Below are 25,244 nucleotides of genomic sequence, written 5' to 3'. Positions count from 1 at the left end.
ATAATATAAGTCATTTTGAGTAGGGACTACTTTTTTAGATGGATGAACATAACATAACATAACATAACATAACATAACATAACATAACATAACATAACAGTAATTTTTAGGTGGGACTACTTTTCTAGGTGAATATAATATAATATAATATAATATAATATAATATAATATAATATAATATAATATAACATAACATAATATAAGTCATTTTGAGTAGGGACTACTTTTTTAGATGGATGAACATAACATAACATAACATAACATAACATAACATAACATAACATAACTAACATAACAGTAATTTTTAGGTGGGACCACTTTTCTAGGTGAATATAATATAATATAATATAATATAATATAATATAATATAATATAATATAATATAATATAAGTCATTTAGAGTTGGGACTACTTTTTTAGATGGATGAACATAACATAACATAACTAACATAACAGTAATTTTTAGGTGGGACTACTTTTCTAGGTGAATATAATATAATATAATATAATATAATATAATATAATATAATATAATATAATATAATATAATAGATCTGGCCAGCAGGACAAAAATCCTCACTATTGAGCCTTGCATGCTCTATAGGAATACAAATGAAAATCAGAAAGAAATCAAAGAAAAACTTGAGATTTCCATCTGAACACACTTCTACACTCTCTCTGTGCTGCTCTAATCCGGTCTGGCTCAAGTCACATGACCGGCGCTCTCACAGCTCCCCTGCCAGCCGTCTGGCTCCCCCCAAGGTCATGTGAGGAGAGCCGTGGCGACTGTTGCTATGGTGAGGGATGCTCTTCCTAGCAACTCAACTGAGAGCAGATTCTTGGTGGCAGCGCTCTTTCTAAGAGTACTTTAATTGTGCTCTGCCTACGTCTCGTTCAGTGAGTCAGTCAGGATTGATCAGATGAAATAGATGCAGATATTTCTGCACACATTTTGCACTTGGCATTAAATAACTGTAAACCTTTAGGACCAGATTAGAAATGCGTTCTTACCTGATAACATAAGTGCGAAAAGGGATGATGTGCTGCATCACAGCGGGAATGTGCAACCATATTCTGATCTGCATACACAGAAGAAATAACCTCTGATTGGTTACAGGTCAAACGTATCAGACTCTGGTTTGATTGGGCAACGACTTACGTTAGAGACGATGGTGATGAAGGCATGTGCGATGGGGAAGGGGAGAGTATCAGGAGCGCCGAATTCAAAGCAGTCCTTCATCAGAGAGAGGCCGTGCTTCCCGCAGAACATACACACGTATCGCAGCAGGTGCAGAGGAACCTCCACGTCCTGAGACAAACACACACACACATCAGACCATGTAATAACATCACTTAAAACACACCCAAACCAAAGAAAACACTGTCTTCAGCAACAGCATGATTGTGCCTCAAAATGAGTTTAAATATCAATTCTCCATAAAAACATTTTTATTCAAATCAATGCAAAGATTTTACAAATTTGCAAAAAAATGTTTAGCTTGTGATTCATAAGACCCAAAAGGACCTTGTGTCAACTGTTATTATGACTAAACATATTAATAACTAACACATTAAATATAGAAAACCTGAGGTATGAAAACCAGACATGACCTATAACCTATTAAATATAATATAATTACTATATTATACATTAATAATGTATTTAATCATATTATCTCAATAATATATTATCACAATATAATGATTATTATAGGTATGAAAACCAGACGTGACCTATTACCTTAATTATAATATGATTATTTTTAAAAACAGTATAATAATCATAATGATTAACAATATAATATAATATAATATAATATAATATAATATAATATAATATAATAATTATTATATATTAAATATTATGTTTAATAATTTGCAAAAACTGTATTATGAATGTTGTAATTTATGTGAATATATTTATTATTAAATATTTATTTATAAAAAAATATTGTTTATTAAATATTAAATAAATCGCACACAATGTGTAACATTGCACAAACTTATCTGATTAAATCAAAGAAATAATCCACAGATCAATTGACTGTCAAGATAGTTGCAGGCAGCACTATTTACAGACTGCAAAAACTATAATATAAAGGATATAAATGATTCTCGATTATATATGACTTCAAATGAGCTACAGAAAATCCTTATATAGAGTTTGAGTGATGAATAGTTTGTATTTAATCACTACAACCTGTGATGATTCATGGGAGCGGATGAATCACACTAGCCAACATCTAAACAAAGAACATCTCGTACTTTCACACAAAAGCCACACCTAGTTGTCTCAAAGTCAGAGCCAGTGAAGTCTAGTCCACTCAGCATCTATTGTGCTCATGAATTATCTCTAAATGGTGTAATCAAGCCCATCATCATGAGTGTGTGTGTGTGTGTGAGAGAGAGAGAGACTTACATTCATATCGCAGAAAGAGCCGAGGATATTGCTCTCTTGTGCCGAGATATCCTGAGGGCAAAAACAACAAACGGATATTAAAAAAAGGGAGCGATCCAAATAAAACCTTACTAAACTAGTGCGCGACTGAGAAAAACTCAAATTGTTCAATAGAAAACAGCTTCTTCATCCTATTTTGGATATTTGTGTTGAGGTTATTCAGTTCATCCAAACCATTCAGGAATAATGAAGCACTAACTGGAGGAGTATTAAATGTGTATACTGCTTGTGTTGTGTGTGAATTTTACCTCTACTGAGCCTAACAGAAGGGTGCAGGCGTTAACAGCATTAAAAACCTCCATAGCATTTTTTTTTTTTTCTGATAAACTGGGCACAAGTACTTGGTACTGACAACAATGATGGATCACGAAAAACAGTTTGATTTCAGTCAGACTAAAGACATTATTTGTCTTTTTAAAATATGGTGTAAATACGGTTTTGTTCAGTATTTGGCATAATTGCACTACAAATGGCCTTGACATTGTGAGCTTGATCAGAAAGACAAAAGTGTCACATGATGTGTATTAAAAGTTAAACCTGTGCACAAAAACCTGATTATAACTGCACATGTAAAAGCACTGCATGACTTAGATTCAGTAACATCTACTGAAAAAAACATTTTTAAAAAAAAAAATGAACAAATATTTTACATTTTGGGACTGATAATGGCATATTTTTCAGCGGTACCTTGATGACTAAAGCAACCTTGATAAGAAATGAAACAAATGTTGTGATTCATATCAAAGCTGGTTAATCTGGATCACAGTTTCAAATGTTTTACTAAAAAAAAAATATTTTTTAAATGCACCTACTAGATAATTGTCACTGATTAATCCATGTATGTTTATTTATTTATTTATTTGTACTTTTTTGATCTTGTAATGTTTAATCAAAATGTCATAACTCAATCTTCCAGTGAAACGACAGACCCGTCTCTAGTGACGTATGCCGGACTTCTCTGATCATTTATTCCACTTAAACCACATCCGTCCAAAATCATCTGTAAGCTCTCATTCACTTGAGTGCAACGCCCACATCTCAACACCTAATCAACAACTGATACACAGAACCAAGTCCCCGCCCTACATTTTTTGCATTCTAAAAGTTCTTCCTGAGTCTCTCCATCAGTGTCGACTCCGGTTTGAACAATGTAAGGCTGAACACCGTTACTGACAATCCTCATTTTGGCTGCGTGAGATTCTCCAGCTTTGTTGTTGTTGAGCAACCGAAGCGCGAGCTGTTAAAGCCCCGCCCTCTTCTGCTCATTTGCATTTAAAAACAGCGTGTTTTTGCTCACACCCAACTAGGGGCAAATTTGACAAGCTATATTAAATGATCTGTGGGGTATTTTGAGTTTAAACTTCACAGACACATTCTGGGGACGCTAGAGACTTATGTTACATCTTGTGAAAAGGGGCATTATAGGTCCCCTTTAAAGTTGGCATGAAATCAAAATAGACCTTATTTATTTTGTTAGTGCACATTGTTATTCTAGCGGTAAACAATTTATCCGTGCAAGTTAAAACAAAAGAATTTATCTTCATAATCTTTAATCAAAATCTGCCAATGTACTTCCCCTCTGGAACACCCTTCCTTCTCTGATGACGTCAGTTTAAAGGCTTGAGTAGAACGTCCCCTAAAACTGTCAGTCTGCTGCGAGCTTTGACAGCGAATGGAGCGCCTACTTTTCTAGATTCATTATTCCATTTAACTCAAAAAATACGTCACAATACAGAAGTAGAGTCGGTCAGAACTTCCGGTTCAGGCGGAATTTAAATGGTTAGTTCACCCAAAAAAAGACATTTCTGTCATTAATTACTCACCCTAATGTTGTTCCAAACAGTAAGACCTTCGTTCATCTTCGGAACACAAATTAAATTTTAAAAAAAAAGTATTTTTAATGAATTCTAAGAGCTTTCAACCCCTTCACTGATAGCTACGCAACCGACGCTTTGAGGCTTCAAAAAGTTCATAAAGAGATTGTAAAACTATAAATTGAGTGCTTTAGTCCAAATTTTCTGAAGAGACTTGATCGCTTTATATGATGAACAGATTGAATTTAGGCTTTCATTCACATTCATCAACTCACACATCAGATATGGTAAACGGAAGCTCAAGCATGTTTGCTTGATATGCAAGAACCAGTGAGGTTCACTCTGCTTCTGTTTATGTTCGCTGATGAATGTTTACATGTGAATAAAAGCCTAAATTCAATCTGTTCATCATATAAAGTGATCGTGTCTCTTTTGAAGCGTCAAAGTGTCAGTTTTGTAGCGGCCTATGGAGGGACAGAAATATCTCAGATTACATTTAAAGGGATAGTTCACCCAAAAATGAAAATTTGATGTTTATCTGCTTACCCCCAGCGCATCCAAGATGTAGGTGACTTTGTTTCTTCAGTAGAACACAAATGATGATTTTTAACTCCAACCGTTGCCGTCTGTCAGTCAAATAATGCTAGTGGATGGGAACTTCTACTATAAGAGTAAATAAAACATGCATAGACAAGTCCAAATTAAACCCTGCTGAACGCGGTTGGACATAGTGGTGTATTAGAGTAGCCTGACTTCTTCATACTCATATTCTAGGCAGAATGTGAGTCTGATACTGCTCCATTGCACTTGAATTATGGGGCGTGTCTTAACCGAACCAGTAAAAAAAAAACTCTGCACTCAATTGGATAGACCTACAACCAATCAGAGCAACGCAGTAAGTGACGTATGTTGAACTTGTACTTAAACTTTTGCCGAATCCCGTTGGAAGGACGGCAAACACATCTTTCCCATCGACAAATGCCTTGATTGCGGTTCTTTGTTCGTCTTTTAAAATTAATGCGCTGTCGATTTCTTTTATTACAGACGTGATAGCGGAATCTAAACATCTTACTTCTCCAGCTGCAGTCATCGTTGGTGAAAACCAATTCAACCCAAGTGCTCTTTGATGACGTGGGTGGTTACGTAACCGCAGATAGCCTGTCCATCATCAATTAAAGCCCGCCCTGGCAATTTGATTGGCTCGGCCTTCTGGGAGCCGAGCATAATTACTCCACAATGGATCGAGTCCAGACCGAACTTCCCGTCCAAAAAATGTTGTGGGCGGGGTTCGGGCTGGCACCCAGGCTAGTATTAGAGTTAAAAAATGATATAAATACTGTTCGGTTTCTCACACAAACCGATCGTTTTGTGTCTTAGGACATCAATGTGTCGTCACGATCCGCAGGGTTTAATTTGGACTTGTCTATTTTATTTACTCTTATAGTAGAAGTTCCCATCCACTAGCATTATTTGACTGACAGACGGCAACGGTTGGAGTTAAAAATCATCATTTGTGTTCTACTGAAGAAACAAAGTCACCTACATCTTGGATGCGCTGGGGGTAAGCAGATGAACATCAAATTTTCATTTTTGGGTGAACTATCCCTTTAAAAGATCTTAATTTGTGTTCTGAAGATGACTGAAAGTCTTACAGGTTTAGAACGACATGAGGGTGAATAATTAAATTACATAATGTTCATTTGGGGGTGAACTAACCCTTAAAATGCCTCGGAAAAATACTTCGGAATTACAGGCTGTTGAAGAGCGCTGTATATACGAGCATGTATTACCTCTATAGTGGGGTGTGTGTTGTGTTTGTAGGCCGTGTACAGGGGGAACTGGATCTGGAAGATCTTGGCAGCACACAGCAGCAGTTTCTCCTGGTCTTCTGTGCTCCAGGATGCAAACAGGTCCATGCTGCTCTCGTTCCCACTCTCTCCCGCCGCGGGCTCGCTGAGCCTGGGCTGGGGGTCCGGTTTGACCCCCTGCTTTTGGTTCTTGTGCTGATCACCATCCTCTGCTCCACCGTCCTCGTCAGCCGAGTCCCGTTCCACATTCAGAGGCTCGTCCTCATTGGGCGAAGGCTGTGGCTGGGCGGAGCCCCATTCGGACTCCGCCCCCTCAGTCCTACTGTTGCCATGGCCATTGCGTAGGCGGTCCCTAAGGTTGGTTACTTGTGCGATGACCAAGTTAATGAGGGCATAAACCAGTTGGCTGAACACCTCGAGGTGCTTGTATTCTTTAAAACAGCACAGACACTGCCTACAAACAAACAGAGAATCAAAGGTTATTCAAGTTCTACCTTCTTGTGTGCTTGTTTATGAAATATTTTGTCTAATTTAAAGGTGCGTTCAGCTACCAAGAAAACGGACTGTAATACTCTCAGCATTGCTTAACATATGCGACTGTGTTTAAATCTACTCCACAGATTCCTCCCAAACCAGCACAGAAAGGCCCTGTCCCAAATGGCACACTTCATATGCACTTGCTGTCTTGTGGACTTACAATGGCCACAGATCCGTAGAGTGTCACATTTGACATTTTAGGTTTCTGAAGGGTGCTTGGGAGTGTCCCCTTTACAGCCAATTTGTGCCCTTAATGTGCACTTTTGTCGAGCATGCACTGAATTGAGCTCTGCTGACAGTCAAAGCAGCGTTACAGTAAGTGTGGACTCGGAGGCTGACTGCAAGAACTTAGGGCTCTATTTGGGACAGGGCATTTGAGCATGCTCATTCAGTGTGCTTAACACACTAAACTACAGCAGATCAAAGGTCAAACAACGCAGATCATAAATTCATCTACAATTAAAAAGCCATGATGACAAAGCAAACATGATGCAGGATGGAGTAAAAAAAAACATATGAATGAGTGCATGAATCAGAAAGTGAATCAGTGAGCAAATGAGAAAAAAAGAATAAATTAAGAAGGTATGTAAGTAAACAAGAGAATGAATGAATGAGTCAGTGAGTGAATTGTTGCGTGAATGAGAATTAATGAATGAGTGAATCAGTGAATGAATGAAAGAATCAGTGATTGAATCAGTGAGTAAATGAGAATAAATGAATTAATAAATTAAGATAGTATGTAAGTGAACAAGAGAATGAAGTGAGTCAGTGAGTGAATCGTTGCATGAATGAGCAAATCAGAGAGCAAGTCAGTAAGTGAATGAGAATAAATGAATGAGTGAATTGATGAATGAAATGATGAATGAATGAATGAATTATAATAAATGAAGACAGTGGACAAAGGAACCAAAGAACTTGTCAGTGAATTAAAGTGGGAATGACTGATCGATTGAATGAATGTGTGAAAGATTGAATAAGTGAATATAGGGCTGCACAATTTTGGGGGGGAAATGTAATTGATTCTCATGATATAAATTGTGATTGCAATAAATGCAATTAAAACTCCAATTATTACAAAATAAAAATATAAAAAGTACTGAATAAAAACAAAATAAGATATTTTACTATTTTAATATTTCACCATAGCAATATAAGTAACTTTGGATAAAAATGTTGACTAAATGTATAAACTGGAGAAGAAATGAATGAGTGAATGAAGGATCTGAATGTTTGAGAGAGTTAATGAAGTGAATATGAGAGTGAATGAGTGCTGACCTCTGTGTCCATGTGCTGATGTAAGTGAAGACTCTTAAGGCATGTTCCTTCTTCAGCTGCAGGTCTGAGCTGTCTGCATCCGAGACTGAGACACAGAGAGAGAGAAAACCGTTAATGAAGTGGGACTGTCTGAGATCAGCTCAGTGTTAGAGACACACAGCAAACACACACTAAAACACGACTTAGACACTTAGGTTTAGTAGTTAGTACTCTAACATGGTATGTTAGAGTTTTTCACATCATTAAGTAAGAAGAATATTGATACAGCACACACACACACACACACACAAAAAAGATAATTTTAGTAATTTTAGTAATTCTGTAAATTTAAGTTTAAAACTTACAATATTTTTTAACGGTTAAGTTCTGGCAAGTACAGTTGCCTTTTTTTAACCATAAATTTCACAGTTTTATATTTACATTGTATAAGACTGGATCATTACAGACGATCACATGACATTCTAATTTGCAGTACCTTAACATCCGTTTAGGTGCCCGCACCACACACACATACACACACACACACACACACACACACAGAGCGCAATTAATGGTTTCCACGGTGACGAGGGAGTTGCTGGACTTGGGAATGCTACCTTGGGGTAGTAAAGTTCACTCGAGCAGCTGGTTAGCCTTGACCTACATGAGATTTTATTCCTTTCTTTTTTTCTTTCTGTAAAACGGCTTTCCTGTCTTTTTTTCTCTGCCACTTCCACACAGCTCTACAGTAACAATTCAGGGCATTGTGTTCACGCCGGGCCGAGAAACAGTTTGACTGCGCTGTGATATGAGGATCCGTTATCAAAGCCGTTATTCTGAAAACTCAAAACCACAAAAGCAGCAAAAATCTCACGGCACAGAAAAAAAAAAAAAGAAAAACAGCACATAGACTGACTGAATGACATTATTTGGTGTTTTTCAGGGGGAAACATCTGAACTTATTGACTTATAGAAATAATTCAACCAAAAAATAATGTTCTGACTTTATTTAATCTGTGGAATATAAAAGACGACATTTTGAAGAATGTTCATGCTGCACTTTTCCATACAGCTCCGAATATGCACCATAAAAGCATGCGCTATATTACAAAAAACAAGTTCACTTTTTGTTAAGTCATGAAATTAGGCAAATTTGAATATGCAAAACTAAAACAAAATAAAAGAGCTTGGATAGAGGGGAAGTTTTTCAGTAAATTACAACTTAAATTTGGTCTGTTCCTCACACAAAGCTATCACATGACTAATTTATGATGCATTTTTTTTTTTTTTTTTTTTCATCCTTTTTGAATATTCAAAGGTCACCATCTACCCTTGTTGCCCAGTAAAAACCTGTGTGAACAGTTTAAATCCTCCTAAATCAAGGTCTTACGGGTTTGGAACGTCATGAGAACAAGTAAATAATGACAGAGATCTCTTTCATAGAAGACCTATTTCTTTAAAAAATACAGTTAAAATGCATTGTGATTCATATCTTTTTATGATGTCTGGCACAACTGGTTTAGTGGCTGTCTGGCTGCTTCTGACCTTTCAGAAAATGTGAAATTACAGAGTATGCATAAACAGATGTCTGCTGACAAATACAGGGAGTGCGCACACACACACACACACACACACACACACACACACACACACACACACACACACACACACTTAAGACTGCATTATAGCTGAAAAACCTCTCTCCTGAACACAAACACGCAGCAGACTGTGTCAGATTAACACTGTAAACTGGCCCACACAATTAAAGGGTGTGTTTCTGTTGTCTATCTACACACAGCACTGCGTTTGAGGGGTCAAATGTTAAGCTGCCCATGCACATATGGGGCTGCCACTCACTATGAGGGGGGATATAGATACGAGACATGCCTGAAGGCCAAAAACACACGATAACTCACAAATACACTATCAAATCTTTCACAAATAGCAGCAGTATTGATGTTTAATATTATATTTGTGTATACAGACATCCAGGGCTTGACATTAACACCCACCAAATGTAGGTGGATTTCAGCAGTGGCGTGTAACGCTGTCACTCCTACTAGCTACTTTGGCAGGTTGAATTTTACATATAATATACATTTTTCAATTGTAGTCTTTTAAAAATGCATCTGAAATTGCAATGTAGTGTTGGCTAAAATATTGATTTTTCGATATATAGATACTGAAATATCTGAAATGCTTCCAACACTCAATTTTCGCATAATAGATACACGATAATTTTACTCATTCCCACAGATTTTGTTCTCACACCCAAGGTACACGCACATAAAGCCGCCTCTCAGTACTAAATTGAGTGATTTTTCACTGCTTATTGCACTTAAACACTCAAATACACACACAATATAATGTCAAAATGGCAGTTTTAATGAGTATTCACGTAAACAAAGTCAGTTGTTTTAAGTGAACGTAAACAGTTGTGAAAGAAAATGCATGTGTAACAGTATAATGGATCTGTGCATCAGGTCTTAAAGTGACAGCAGCCTAATATACCTGCTGCCAAATTATGAGATAATATTAAAAATATCTATATGGCAGTTTTTCCCCATGGTATCAATGTCAAAATTGTGGCCAGTGAAAATGCAGAGCGGCTCGTAACTTTGGAAAACCACTTGTCACAGTGGCTGGTGAACAAAAAAGTTAATGTATATATATATATTATATATTATTTTGATATTTTTATCATCCATCTTCAAAAACAATTCATACCAAACTGCTGGAAATGAACGAAGATTAAACAGATCACATGACTGCACCAGAACCTCTCACAGCAATTTAGGCAAAAGTCTCTCTATAGGAGGGAAGTGTGTGTAACGCTTCAGAAGTTCAAAACTGCGACACTCACGACAGAACATTTCACATTCAAAATCACACTGAAATTCATCCTGGCTGTTTGAGATAAATCATGACACCCATCTCAATAGAAAAGTAATACATTCAGGCTTTGGTGCAATATGACAACCTGACACTTCAGGAAGTGATGACAGCAAAACAACACCTGTGAGATTCAATTTCATAGAAAAAAGCAAACTCATTTAGCAAAACAGCACCAAAAACACCATGGTTCAATTATGTTTTTGGACATGTTACTACAGTGATGCCATAGATTTTGCATTTTGGTTATGGTATTGTAATACCATGTATACATGTAGCATTATAGTATAGTGTTTTTATAACACAGTAACAATATGTTTTTTACATTATCGTACAAATTTAACTGTATTATTAGGAGTACAGTACTATTCGCATTTCAATGTGGAAATCATTCAGTACCATGATATATATCATCTGACATCATATCCATACCACCAGAATACCATGTTTGGAATTTACCATGGTAAGGTCACTTTTTTGACATGTATCATAGTAATTCCACTGAATTATCATGCATATACTGTGTTAATCTTACAGTACAATGGTATATACCAAAAAATACCATCTGACATCATAACTATACCAACAGAGCGCCATGGTTTTGGAATTTACCATGGTAAAGTCACGTTTTTTGACATGTATCATAGTAATTCCACTGAATTATCACACATATACTGTGTTAATCTTGCAGTGCAATGGTATATACCAAAAAATACCATCTGAAATCATAACTATACCAACAGATAACCATGTTTTTTTGGAATTTACCATGGTGATTTTGTAATCATTCTTCATAGTAATTATTCAAAAAGTCTTCCCAATACCATGGTAAACCTTCAATACAATAGTATATATCAAAGAACTATGGTATTACAATCACTGCACATCTACAGCATCAAACACCGTCTTTACACACCGAGACAAGCAAAGGAAGCGCATTAATCCACATCCAACAAAGCACACAAACACAAATACTGCCTGAATCCTGTCCAGCAACCATCAGCGGGCCAAAGACTGCAAAAACACTCACATCATGACTGTCAGATCACTTTAGATTTCATAAATCACTCGGTCAAACAGAATTAAAGTGCGGATTGGATTGTGTTGGATGATCAGATGTTGATCTGTGTGCATTTTGAAGGATGACAATGTCAAAAACACTTCTGCTCCAGCTAATGCTAATGCTAATGTCAGTTCAACTTCCCATCAGCCTCCAAACATATGAAAACAAACTGATGTTCAACGCACACATAAATGTTTTCTAAAGCTTCCCTTTGAAATAAACAATAGGTTTTGTAGCTAATCTTGATTGGCGATTTAATGCTGAAATGGTGAGAGGCGAACACGTTCTGATAGCATTGCATTAATAAAAACAGATCTCAAAATCAAACAAAACACAGTTAATGACAGCCAAAAGGTGCTTGAGCGCTCTTTTAAATGCACACGTTGACAAAAGTGTGGAAGATTAAATACTAAACATGAAAATCTGCGCTAATGTGAGGCAGTGGGACGCATGCTCGGACAGTCATGCTAACAACTTGCTGCAAACAACTATAAAAACACAACAAACACACAAAAAACAAATAAATGCTGTTGACTTACTCTCATTGAGCACCTCCAGCAGCTCGGCGCAGTTCTCACACATGGTTCATAAAGGCGGAAAGTGTATTCAGACCATTGGAGAAATAAAATGTTGCCTGTTTTTCTCTCTGTCTTTTTAAGGGGGTGTTTAAGGCCCGACGAAATGCTTGATGAAGGCTCGTTATTTTGAGACAACACAACCAGGGAGGTTTGGGCTCATGCAAGCGGGATTATTTGCCGAAATGTCGAGGGTGAAGACAGTAAATGTGAGGCACTAAAGGAGCGGAGAGTCAGTCTCCGAGCAGAGCGTTACTGTGCAGACTAGCACATACGGCAGCCATGATGAACAGGGACGGTAGTTACACTTCGGTTGTTTCCGCCGGGGACCTCGGAGATGTTCGGGTCTTTCCGGGAATGTTCGCGATCGCTCGGAGGCAAGCCGGTAACATTGTGCGAGATATCGTCTGTTTCCGCCGAGTCATCTTTCAGCGCGTTCGGCTTTTTTCGGAAAACTAGCAAAGAGAAAGGGAGGGGCGACCGTTTGTTACACATCGGCTGTTTTCGTCAGCTCCGCCTGCTTCCGGCCTTTCTTCGGAAATCTCGCGATTCCTCACAGTCGAGCACGTGTACGTGTGATGTTTTAATTTTGATACATGTACTGTATGATACAGTCCATTTAGGTGTAATTAATTGATTGTATATAACAGATTTTTTAAAATTGTTTTAATCAGCAAGAACGAATTAAATTTAAAAGGGGAGACATTTATGATGTAACAAAAGATTTCTATTTCAAATAAATGCCGTTCTTTTAAACTTATGTAGAAGCACATCTGTTTTCAACATTGATAAATGTTTTTTTGAGTATCGAATTAGCATATTAAATGATTTCTGAAGGATCACGTGACACTGGAGACTGGAGTAATCCTGAAAATTCAGCTTTGATCACATGACTAAATTACGCTGTAAAATATATTACAATACAACAACAACAAAAATGTTATTTCGGACCTTGCAGTCAATTATTCATTAAAAAAATATACATAATAACCGAAAAAGGTGTAGGCTGAATAATACAAAACATATGAGTTTTCGTTCAAAATATGTTTTGTTTTGTTCTATTTAATATTGCAATTGATTTCGACATTTTACTTTTTACATTATTTATATCTGGTTTCCAACATAATTTATGATCTATTATGACACATAAAAATATTATTTTCATATACTCTTTCAATTTCCTCACTGTTAATCCTAATTTTAACTTTATTATTACATTGTCTATTGCTAAATATTATGAACTTTGTTTCACTTAAATTCAAAGAAAGTCACTTATCATCAAACCATTTTTTAAAAACCATCAATTCTATTTCAACTGTATTCAGAAGCTGTTCCAGACTTTTCCCCTGAACAATATAAATTTGTATCATCAGCAAACAAAACCATTTTTAATAATTTAGACACTTTACAAATATCATTTATATACAGTACAATTTCGGACCTAGCACAAATCCTTGTGGAACACCACAAGTGACTTTCATTAGATCTGATTTAATATTATTTGTACATATTCATATCTGTCATCAAGGGAACTTTTTAACCCAGAAATGTTGCCATTTTTTACTGTAATTTTGATCTAATAACTGAAGCCTCAGTGAGTATACGTCATTCAAAAACACTTAAAAAAGCCTGCCGACCACTAACTTTTGAACAGTATTGTACATTACACAAACACACATTGCTTTAATAAATCCTAAGCATTTTGTTTTCCACTAGTATTTTGATTAGGACGTTTCTTCTCAAAACAGCTTGATCCTATTAATTGCACCATCAGTATTAATGAGATACTCTATTAAAACAGTCCTATGAGCTAAATGAAAAACACACACACACACACAATGCTTTGTAAAAATAACCAACTTTATGTTTCCATAGTACTAATGCACAGCTTTACAAATAGGATGATATGAACAAACCCTTCCATTATAATGACATCCCTATGCAAAAACAAAAAACAAAAAAAAAACACTCTGTGAGGCTGTAGCATGAAAAAGACTCCAGTCTTTCCCATACATTGCAATCAAATGGAAAATATATATATGTAATATATATATATATATATATATATATAAACACGCACAACCCCCCAATAAAGAACATAGGAACAGCATTAGGACTGATCCTCAACCGTCACATTCACTTGCTGTGGTTCACAAGCCACAACGACACGTCCCTGTGAGCAAACCTCACTTCCTGCACAGCAACTGTCCGTCTTCATCGGCCTGTCATACTGTATATTACATATTCACAAATAGATGAGGCATTAAAATGATTAGTCATGTGCTTCAAAATAGGAAAGCAAACATGCCGAACAGAAAAATTGATGCATATACAGTGGATTGATATACAGGAGATAGACAGCAACAGTTTATATAAAATGCTCTGTTATGTAAAACCAAGGAATTTGGGAGAGGTGGGAGGAGCCAGAAAACTAATAACAGACATGTCTTTAATTTACATATTGGCATGGACTGGGTGGACAAACAACCAACATCTGGATTCATTTTTCGATTTGTCCTCATTTGACCGCCACCTCTCTATACACACGCACACTTTTGACAGAGGAGCTCAAAGAGCCCCGAACGAGTGTGAAACGCCACAGGATCTCATTCACACATTTCCTCCGGGAGCTCGTGAGGATTGAGGATTCCTGGGACAGACATCTGGAGCTTGTGTTTCTCCTCCTGAGCCTGACGCAAAGCTGCTTCCCTCTCCTCCAGAAACAGATCTGTGGAGTCCTCGCCTGCAAACTCCTGCAAACACAGAGTGAGCGAGTGTGAGAACGACTTCAACGCTGTTGTGTCAAGTATTTGTACATCACTTTTCACAAGACATGTTAGCCGCTTTTCCACTGTCGGGCCGAACGGTAAGGAAAGGTTCCAGTTGCGTTTCCACTGGAGCCTGGTACAGCACTGCACGATTACAGACTGTTCTAGGCCTGGAATTTTCGGCACGGTTGTCTAACAATTGTGCTGGTAGAATCCGTGAAGTGACTTCGTCCACACAGGATTGGTCACTTGTCTGTTGCCTGGCTACCAATTTCTCGGTAGCTGGCTAAGCACTTTATTTGCACGACGTAAACACAAACTAATAATAAAATTATAAGAAATATATAATCATCCTCCATAACGTGGTCGTTATTTACATCTCATAGTATTATCTACCAAGTATCAGTATTATCTAGAATTTAGAATGTTATTCAGAATCAAAAACAGAATACATGTCCATTTTAAAGGCCAGAAACTATACAATATTTGATTAAATAATAACAACAACATGATTTTAATTATCAATATTAACTATTAATATTAAATTATAAACGATATTTAATGACCTGTTATGCAAAATAACATCAATTTATTATCATCAACTAATGCATAACAGTTTTTATTAGTATTAATGATTAATATTAATTAACACGAGTTGATAATAAATTGTTACTATGCATAACAGATTATTTTAATAACATTATAATTTATTTCATTTTAATTAATATTAACTATTAAGATTTAATTAGCATTAACATGTAATAATGAAATTTATTATTTAAAATGTACAATACAAATTATGCACAACAATAATTAATTATGTATAACAAAGCATTTAACAAAAGCTTTTTACAATTAATATTACCATTAATGTTAATTAACAAATATAAATATGAACATAATAGCTATTGATATTTAAATATTTACTTTAATATTTAATACAATTATGTTATATTAGAAGCCTCTGCAATACACAATTTATTATCATTATTATTATTATTATCATTATTATTATTATTATTATTATTATTATTATTTTATTAATTATGCATACCAGCTTATTAGGACTATCAATGACTAATGTTAAAATTAACATATTATTATTATCATTATTATTATTAATAATAATAATATTAAGCATAGCATTTTAATTATTATAAGCTAGTATTATTTAACAACAAAATATATATTTAAATATAGCTGCGAGCAGCGATGGCGGGCCCAAGCCCGGTGGCACCGCCACCCCGGTGGCTTCAGGGCAACTGTGCACAGCGGGCAATAGGCACTTAAAACGGTTAAACATCAAAGGACTATGTCAAATTCACTCCACATTTACTGCACTACAAGGTGCCACTATAGAGCCCCTCCTCCCTGCCCATTTTCAAAGGATTACATGTGCCAAGTTTTAACATTATTCTGATGAATTTTGAAGCAAATCAGGTAAAATAAGAGGGTGATCTCAATGTATGCTGAAAGTGACACATTTTCTGCTTCCAGTTGGTGGCGCTATGACTTTGAATCACAATAGTCACATCCATGTGATCAGCCTTGTACAACGAAGACTAAGCCGAAGTTTCATCAAAATCAATTAATGTATGCAGAAGTTATAACACTTTGTTTCCCTTTTCTTGCCATAAATTCGTTGCCTCGCCACGGCCAAACCGTTTGAGATATCCAAAATCCGTTTGCAATTAAACAACTTCAATGTGTTAGCAACAAGTTAAAAAAAGCTTGGTGTAAATTGGATAAACCCTGTAGGAGTAGTAGTATAAAATTCATAGCCTGTTTTTTCAAAAAATTAACATTCAAACCAAAATAGCTGACTTCCTGTTGGTCGGAGCTAATGAATGTAAATTAGAAAATTGTCCGGCTTGATGAGAACAATATGTGTACCAAGTTTGGTGACTGTAGGAAAAACAAACCCCCCCACTTTTGTCAAAAGGTGGCGCTACTGAGCCCCTCCACCACGCCCATTTCTATGGCTTTGTCCATGTCTACTGGTTGACAATATTGATGTGTGTGTCGAGTTTCATGCAATTTGAAGCATGTTAAGAGCCTCAAAAACACTCAAGAATATTATTACAGTTTGACCTGTTGCCATGGCAACAATATTTCAAATATCAAAAATCCTGTCATAGGTCTACATCTGCTGTGTATTGACATTACACTGATGAAGTTTGAAGCAAATCAGGTAAAAATAAGAGGGTGATCTCAAAACATTTCAAAAAGTGATACACTTCCTGCTGCCAGTTGGTGGCGCTATAACTTTGACTCACAATAGTCACATACATGTGATCAGACTCCTATAACGAACACACTTGTGAAGTTTCATAAAGATCAATATATGTATGCAGACGTTATAACACATTTCCTGTTTCCTTTTTCTCGCCATAAATTCGTTGCCTCGCCACGGACAAACCGTTCGAGATATCAAAAATCCCCTGGCAATTTTTAATCATCAGTGTCTTGACTTCATGCTGACCGAGTTTGGTGGCGATCGGATTAATCGTCTAGGAGGAGTATATCAAATTCCAGAGCATGCGTTTTTCAAACAACCCTTAATAGCTGACTTCCTGTTGGCGTGACGTTTAACTTAGAGCACGAAAGTTGTTTGGCCCGATGAGGTCTATATGTGTACCGAGTTTCAGACTAATACGTGCAAGCGTGTTTAATATATGGACCAAATTTTCAGACCTTTTTCAAGGGGGCGCTGTTGAGCCCCCCTGCCACGCCCGGGTACCAGCTTCTGCCCGGCCCTGTTGGCCGCGGATTCCAATGTGTGTGCCAATTTTCAAGAGTTTTTGAGCATGTTAAGGCCCCCAAAAAGCCCCGGAAGACGGAAAAAAAAAAAAAAAAAAAAAAAAAAAAAAAAAAAAAAATAATAATAAATATAGCTGCGAGCAGCGATGGCGGGCCCAAGCCCGGTGGCACCGCCACCCCGGTGGCTTCAGGGCAACTGTGCACAGCGGGCAATAGGCATTTAAAACGGTTAAACATCAAAGGACTATGTCAAATTCGCTCCACATTTACTGCACTACAAGGTGCTGCTATAGAGCCCCTCCTCCCTGCCCATTTTCAAAGTATTACATGTGCCAAGTTTTAACATTATTCTGATGAATTTTGAAGCAAATCAGGTAAAAATAAGAGGGTGATCTCAATGTATGCTAAAAGTGACACATTTTCTGCTTCCAGTTGGTGGCGCTATTACTTTGAATCACAATAGTCACATCCATGTGATCAGCCTTGTACAACGAAGACTAAGCCGAAGTTTCATCAAAATCAATTAATGTATGCAGAAGTTATAACACTTTGTTTCCCTTTTCTTGCCATAAATTCGTTGCCTCGCCACGGCCAAACCGTTTGAGATATCCAAAATCCGTTTGCAATTAAACAACTTCAATGTGTTAGCAACAAGTTAAAAAAAGTTTGGTGTAAATTGGATAAACCCTGTAGGAGCAGTAGTATAAAATTCATAGCCTGTTTTTTCAAAAAATTAACATTCAAACCAAAATAGCTGACTTCCTGTTGGTCGGAGCTAATGAATGTAAATTAGAAAATTGTCCGGCTTGATGAGAACAATATGTGTACCGAGTTTGGTGATTGTAGGAAAAACTAACCCCCCCACTTTTGTCAAAAGGTGGCGCTACTGAGCCCCTCCACCACGCCCATTTCTATGGCTTTGTCCATGTCTACTGGTTGACAATATTGATGTGTGTGTCGAGTTTCATGCAATTTGAAGCATGTTAAGAGCCTCAAAAACACTCAAGAATATTATTACAGTTTGACCTGTTGCCATGGCAACAATATTTCAAATATCAAAAATCCTGTCATAGGTCTACATCTGCTGTGTATTGACATTACACTGATGAAGTTTGAAGCAAATCAGGTAAAAATAAGAGGGTGATCTCAAAACATTTCAAAAAGTGATACACTTCCTGCTGCCAGTTGGTGGCGCTATAACTTTGACTCACAATAGTCACATCCATGTGATCAGACTCCTATAACGAACACACTCGTGAAGTTTCATAAAGATCAATATATGTATGCAGACGTTATAACACATTTCCTGTTTCCTTTTTCTCGCCATAAATTCGTTGCCTCGCCACGGCCAAACCGTTCGAGATATCAAAAATCCCCTGGCAATTTTTAATCATCAGTGTCTTGACTTCATGCTGACCGAGTTTGGTGGCGATCGGATTAATCGTCTAGGAGGAGTATATCAAATTCCAGAGCATGCGTTTTTCAAACAACCCTTAATAGCTGACTTCCTGTTGGCGTGGTGTTTAACTTAGAGCACGAAAGTTGTTCGGCCCGATGAGGTCTATATGTGTACTGAGTTTCATACTAATACGTGCAAGCGTGTTTAATATATGGACCAAATTTTCAGACTTTTTTCAAGGGGGCGCTGTCGAGCCCCCCTGCCACGCCCGGGTACCAGCCTCTCCGGCGTCCTAATGGCCGCGGATTCCAATGTGTGTGCCAATTTTCAAGAGTTTTTGAGCATGTTAAGGCCCCCAAAAAGCCCCGGAAGACGGAAAAAAAAAAAAAAAAAAAAAAAAATAAATAAATAAATATAGCTGCGAGCAGCGATGGCGGGCCCAAGCCCGGTGGCACCGCCACCCCGGTGGCTTCAGGGCAACTGTGCACAGCGGGCAATAGGCACTTAAAACGGTTAAACATCAAAGGACTATGTCAAATTCACTCCACATTTACTGCACTACAAGGTGCCACTATAGAGCCCCTCCTCCCTGCCCATTTTCAAAGGATTACATGTGCCAAGTTTTAACATTATTCTGATGAATTTTGAAGCAAATCAGGTAAAAATAAGAGGGTGATCTCAATGTATGCTGAAAGTGACACATTTTCTGCTTCCAGTTGGTGGCGCTATTACTTTGAATCACAATAGTCACATCCATGTGATCAGCCTTGTACAACGAAGACTAAGCCGAAGTTTCATCAAAATCAATTAATGTATGCAGAAGTTATAACACTTTGTTTCCCTTTTCTTGCCATAAATTCGTTGCCTCGCCACGGCCAAACCGTTTGAGATATCCAAAATCCGTTTGCAATTAAACAACTTCAATGTGTTAGCAACAAGTTAAAAAAAGTTTGGTGTAAATTGGATAAACCCTGTAGGAGCAGTAGTATAAAATTCATAGCCTGTTTTTTCAAAAAATTAACATTCAAACCAAAATAGCTGACTTCCTGTTGGTCGGAGCTAATGAATGTAAATTAGAAAATTGTCCGGCTTGATGAGAACAATATGTGTACCGAGTTTGGTGATTGTAGGAAAAACTAACCCCCCCACTTTTGTCAAAAGGTGGCGCTACTGAGCCCCTCCACCACGCCCATTTCTATGGCTTTGTCCATGTCTACTGGTTGACAATATTGATGTGTGTGTCGAGTTTCATGCAATTTGAAGCATGTTAAGAGCCTCAAAAACACTCAAGAATATTATTACAGTTTGACCTGTTGCCATGGCAACAATATTTCAAATATCAAAAATCCTGTCATAGGTCTACATCTGCTGTGTATTGACATTACACTGATGAAGTTTGAAGCAAATCAGGTAAAAATAAGAGGGTGATCTCAAAACATTTCAAAAAGTGATACACTTCCTGCTGCCAGTTGGTGGCGCTATAACTTTGACTCACAATAGTCACATCCATGTGATCAGACTCCTATAACGAACACACTCGTGAAGTTTCATAAAGATCAATATATGTATGCAGACGTTATAACACATTTCCTGTTTCCTTTTTCTCGCCATAAATTCGTTGCCTCGCCACGGCCAAACCGTTCGAGATATCAAAAATCCCCTGGCAATTTTTAATCATCAGTGTCTTGACTTCATGCTGACCGAGTTTGGTGGCGATCGGATTAATCGTCTAGGAGGAGTATATCAAATTCCAGAGCATGCGTTTTTCAAACAACCCTTAATAGCTGACTTCCTGTTGGCGTGGTGTTTAACTTAGAGCACGAAAGTTGTTCGGCCCGATGAGGTCTATATGTGTACTGAGTTTCATACTAATACGTGCAAGCGTGTTTAATATATGGACCAAATTTTCAGACTTTTTTCAAGGGGGCGCTGTCGAGCCCCCCTGCCACGCCCGGGTACCAGCCTCTCCGGCGTCCTAATGGCCGCGGATTCCAATGTGTGTGCCAATTTTCAAGAGTTTTTGAGCATGTTAAGGCCCCCAAAAAGCCCCGGAAGACGGAAAAAAAAAAAAAAAAAAAAAAAAAAAAAAAAAAAAAAATAATCCTTAGAAGAACAAGAGGGCCCTGCGCGAATTTTCGCTTGGGCCCTAATAATAATCCTTAGAAGAACAAGAGGGCCCTGCGCGAATTTTCGCTTGGGCCCTAATAATCCTTAGAAAAACAAGAGGGCCCTGCGCGAATTTTCGCTTGGGCCCTAATAAAAATGTCAGTTAAAATGCTCTTATACACAACTATCAACCATTTAATAACTAATTACTATTGACTATTAAATTTAATTACTACTACTAATGTAATTAAAATTATGCACTACAGCATTTAATTTATTAATATTACTATGTAATTAATAATCATTAACATTTACCAATTCAATAATTATGAGATGATGATGTTTATTTATTTATTTATTTCTACTACTACTACTACTACTACTACTACTACTACTACTAGTTTCAACAAACACTGTAGCTGTTGGGGAAAAAGTTAATTTCCCACCCTGCTTGTGTGTGTATCCAATTCTATTGTGAACTTCTATATCCGTGGCTGCCTGTGTCTTGGTTCATAACTTGAGAATAAGGAAGTAAAATCTAGCAGGAAGGAAGTGACATACTTTGATCTGGACCAGGAAGTCCCTGAGGTGCTCTTTGAAGGCAGGAATGTCCTGATTCAAGCTGAACAGTCCCGTGACAAACACCTTCACCTGGGCGCTGAAAAACAAAACACCAGTGAGATTAACACAGGACACCGACAGCACGCTGAAAACACAGACTCCATGTTCTCTGCTCTTCTTACTCTTGCAGATGTGGGAAGGCCGTCTTCAGCAGGTTGGCCACGTACTCCTGCACGTAGCCTTGATTGTTGCCCGCGTTGCCTGCATTCAGAGCTACACTGATTTTACCCTCTTCCACCAGGTTAAACATGTAGGCGAGGATGGAGGCGTGCATCGTCAGACCTGCAGTCACAAAACACACAGATCAATCATCAAATACAACATGATAATGCTGGTGTTCAGTTTAGCATAAATAAAGGCAGTTAAACATGCTTTAAATGTTATTGAAAAATTTGCATGACAGTAATGAAAATTTGGGGGCAAAATGTGTGCAATTATAATGATAATTGTACAAATAAATGGGCACAACTCTTTTTTTTCATTATATTTTGCACACATTTTTTCCGCTTTTGATTTCCACTGGAAAATGAGCTGATCGTGTTTTCGACAGTGAGACACGAAGCATTTTTGTTCGAAATAACAGTTCCATTAGTTACACTGTAAACATGTCACTATCTCTCTGCCTAGCAACTGACCAGCCGTATGAGACGTATCCGTGACAACCGAGAAAATGTGCTGCAGGATGTCGCAGAAGTAGGTTTGATAGAAGCTTTGAGCTGCTCCCTCTTCCTGTGCGATGTTCTGCAGCATCGTGAACAGGATCTGAAGCCCTGGAGAAGCACAAACACACACAGTCAGCATGTTCATTTATGTTGTATGTGACACAGAGTAAACCTAATGTCAAACATACTGTGCAAACACACAAATGCACTCACAAACTGCATTCAGAAACATTTATAAACACCACAATGTGTCAAATCAAGTGTAGCTAGAAGCCTTTTGCATTCACAGAGTCCCTGTTTCCACCTGGTATTAAGATGTTTTTTGGTCGATTGGATCACAAGTGGATGACACTAAATACAGGTGTAAAAGGGTCTAAAACATTTTGAGCTTGTCCACTTTCGACCACTTTCAGAGGTAGTTGAAAACACATTTGACCGGATTGCTTTCATAGAGGAAACGCTCATGCCACAAAAGACCATCTACTCCCCTCCTACTGACCCAACACGTAAACATTATGAGAAGCGCGCTAGCCAGATGGGATTTAAACTTTGTCGGCCGAAGACTTAAGTTTGGTTTGAAGACAAAAAAAAAAAAAAAAAAAAGTACCAAGCACAATGTTCTCTCACCATTCCTGATTTCTAACACACACTCACAGAGCTCGGCTGGTCTTGGAGCGGTCAGAGCAGACACGAAAGCTGCTGCTCTCCGTATGTTTTTCTGTCGTCTCCTGGTTCATTTATATGTAAATTACGCAAGCTTATTTTGTCAATTAAATTGATCTGAAAAAGCCCATACATGTACCCACCCATAGACCCTCCCTCGAAGAAATCAGGACAAAGTGGTTGAAAGTGGACAAAAGAGACTGATTGAAACACCAGGTGTAAACGGGACTAGGTCTCTCTCATTTACTTGCGATCAAAAACTCATCTAAATACCAGGTGGAAACAGGGCCATAGAGTAACGTAGAGTTGGTTTATTTGGTTAATTCAACTGTAGCTGTAACTTTAGTCTCTCCACCCACCTGTGTCGGCCACATTTCTCATGGTGTGTTTGAAGGCCCAGATGATGGAGTCGAGAACAAGTTTGAACTGTGCGGGTGGGATGGACAGGAATGCTGGGAAACACTGTGAGTTGACAGCTTGCAGTAGGTAGAAGAAATGCGTCCTGTGCTCGGGATACTCCTCAAAGTTCTGAGATAGGGAAATAACGAGCATTAAAGTAGGGCTGCACAATCCCAAAATGGTTCCCAAATGCATTAGCAACCTGAACTCAGAGCGAATGGAGTTCAGTCCAGTGAACAGACACTGAAAACACTGGCAGATCATGAGCTGAAGGTAAAAGAACTAGTGTTGTCAAAAGTACTGGTACTTCAGCACCAAGAGAGTACTGAAATTTAAAAAATGTGACGATTTCAGCAATCCCCCCTAGCATTTTGAGCACTGTTGAACTTAAACACCCCTGATTGGCCAATGTGTTCACACACTCAAAAGATATGATCAACACTTCAAAAACGTCTGTGACGCTCTTCACCGAGCGTCATCAGCGGATATATTAGGGATCCGCTGATAGACACCTGCTTTCAAACGCTCCCATGTGTATCTGTGTAAGCCAGGGGGAAATGCTGGTATCGTCACATTCTTAAAATTTTAGTACCGACTTGGTACTTTATAAAACCCTAAGAAAACAGTGCAATCACAGCTTTTGCAATGTGACAAGTTCACTAAGCCATAATTGCAAATTATCAAGATTGAAAAAAAAAATCAAGATGTAAAACAAAAGAGATGGACTAACCTTGTTGATCATGTCGAGGGTGCACTCAAACACAGCATCGAATATCTTCGGGATCTCTCCTGTTATGTGAGCGCCGAGTTTGTTGACGATGGTTGCCATAGTGCTGAGCACCTCTGGTTCTCGAGCGGCTGGAACGTTTCTTTGGTAGTCAATGAGAACCGCCTCCAGCAAAGGTGGAACAAAGTTCTCTCCAACCTAAAGAGACAACAACAATGCTTTGTACTGCTGTCACACCCGGCTTATTATTTTGACATGAGCACAGACTGATTCGGGATCAGCAGAACTAACCATCTGCGGGTCGTTGGAGCGGCTGACCCATCCTGAAATGAGCTTCAGAGTCTCTCTCTTCACTGTCCGCATGCTGCGTATCAGAGGCTGCTTAGTCACCATCTCGCCTGCAGAGAAAGACCAAAGAGTTAAACTCGTGTTGTTATAATGTGGAAGTTGTGGATCATGTGCTCATGTCGATGTGTGTGGCTCACCGTTGCTCTGGATGGCAGAAGAGATGTTCTCGCTCAGGCACTTGTAGACGTTGAGCATGTCCAGGTAAATGCGGCCCAGCTGCAAGACGAATGGGTGACCCACGGCTTTACACGCCCTCACGTTGGTCTTTAGGATGCTGCCCAGCTGACGCACCGTCTCTGGGTCCTTCAGGATGTCCACGTTCTGATCAAAGAGAGACATCATGTGCTTTGAGTTCAGGTGCCATTCTGTTTCAATCTTAACAGAGTATAA

At 38.0% G+C, this 25,244-nt stretch overlaps 2 protein-coding genes across 3 annotated transcripts in view; both read right to left on the bottom strand.

Moving 5' to 3' along the window:
- Window positions 1-12,760, bottom strand: part of usp34 (ubiquitin specific peptidase 34) — a 57,922-nt gene extending 45,162 nt beyond the window's left edge. The window contains exons 1-6 of the mRNA XM_048196067.1: window positions 12,366-12,760; window positions 7,893-7,977; window positions 6,063-6,534; window positions 2,420-2,470; window positions 1,160-1,309; window positions 1,012-1,079 (exon numbers count right to left, since the gene is read on the bottom strand). Coding sequence (XP_048052024.1) covers window positions 1,012-1,079; window positions 1,160-1,309; window positions 2,420-2,470; window positions 6,063-6,534; window positions 7,893-7,977; window positions 12,366-12,408 — 869 coding nt within the window. The 5' untranslated portion in view covers window positions 12,409-12,760. The remainder of the gene's footprint in view (window positions 1-1,011; window positions 1,080-1,159; window positions 1,310-2,419; window positions 2,471-6,062; window positions 6,535-7,892; window positions 7,978-12,365) is intronic.
- A 1,482-nt stretch (window positions 12,761-14,242) lies between these two features.
- xpo1a (exportin 1 (CRM1 homolog, yeast) a) overlaps window positions 14,243-25,244 on the bottom strand; it is a 22,294-nt gene continuing 11,292 nt past the window's right edge. For both annotated transcript variants that reach the window (XM_048196064.1, XM_048196065.1), the window contains exons 17-24: window positions 24,992-25,175; window positions 24,798-24,904; window positions 24,510-24,704; window positions 23,740-23,908; window positions 22,691-22,825; window positions 22,178-22,337; window positions 21,996-22,092; window positions 14,243-15,154 (exon numbers count right to left, since the gene is read on the bottom strand). In XM_048196064.1, the coding sequence (XP_048052021.1) occupies window positions 15,008-15,154; window positions 21,996-22,092; window positions 22,178-22,337; window positions 22,691-22,825; window positions 23,740-23,908; window positions 24,510-24,704; window positions 24,798-24,904; window positions 24,992-25,175 (1,194 nt within the window). In that variant the 3' untranslated portion in view covers window positions 14,243-15,007. The remainder of the gene's footprint in view (window positions 15,155-21,995; window positions 22,093-22,177; window positions 22,338-22,690; window positions 22,826-23,739; window positions 23,909-24,509; window positions 24,705-24,797; window positions 24,905-24,991; window positions 25,176-25,244) is intronic.

The sequence above is a fragment of the Megalobrama amblycephala genome, linkage group LG7 (genome assembly GCF_018812025.1).
Source record: "Megalobrama amblycephala isolate DHTTF-2021 linkage group LG7, ASM1881202v1, whole genome shotgun sequence".
Taxonomy (NCBI): Eukaryota; Metazoa; Chordata; class Actinopteri; order Cypriniformes; family Xenocyprididae; genus Megalobrama; species Megalobrama amblycephala.
Note: the sequence above shows the minus strand (reverse complement) of the source record. Positions and strands in the feature narration are given on the sequence as shown.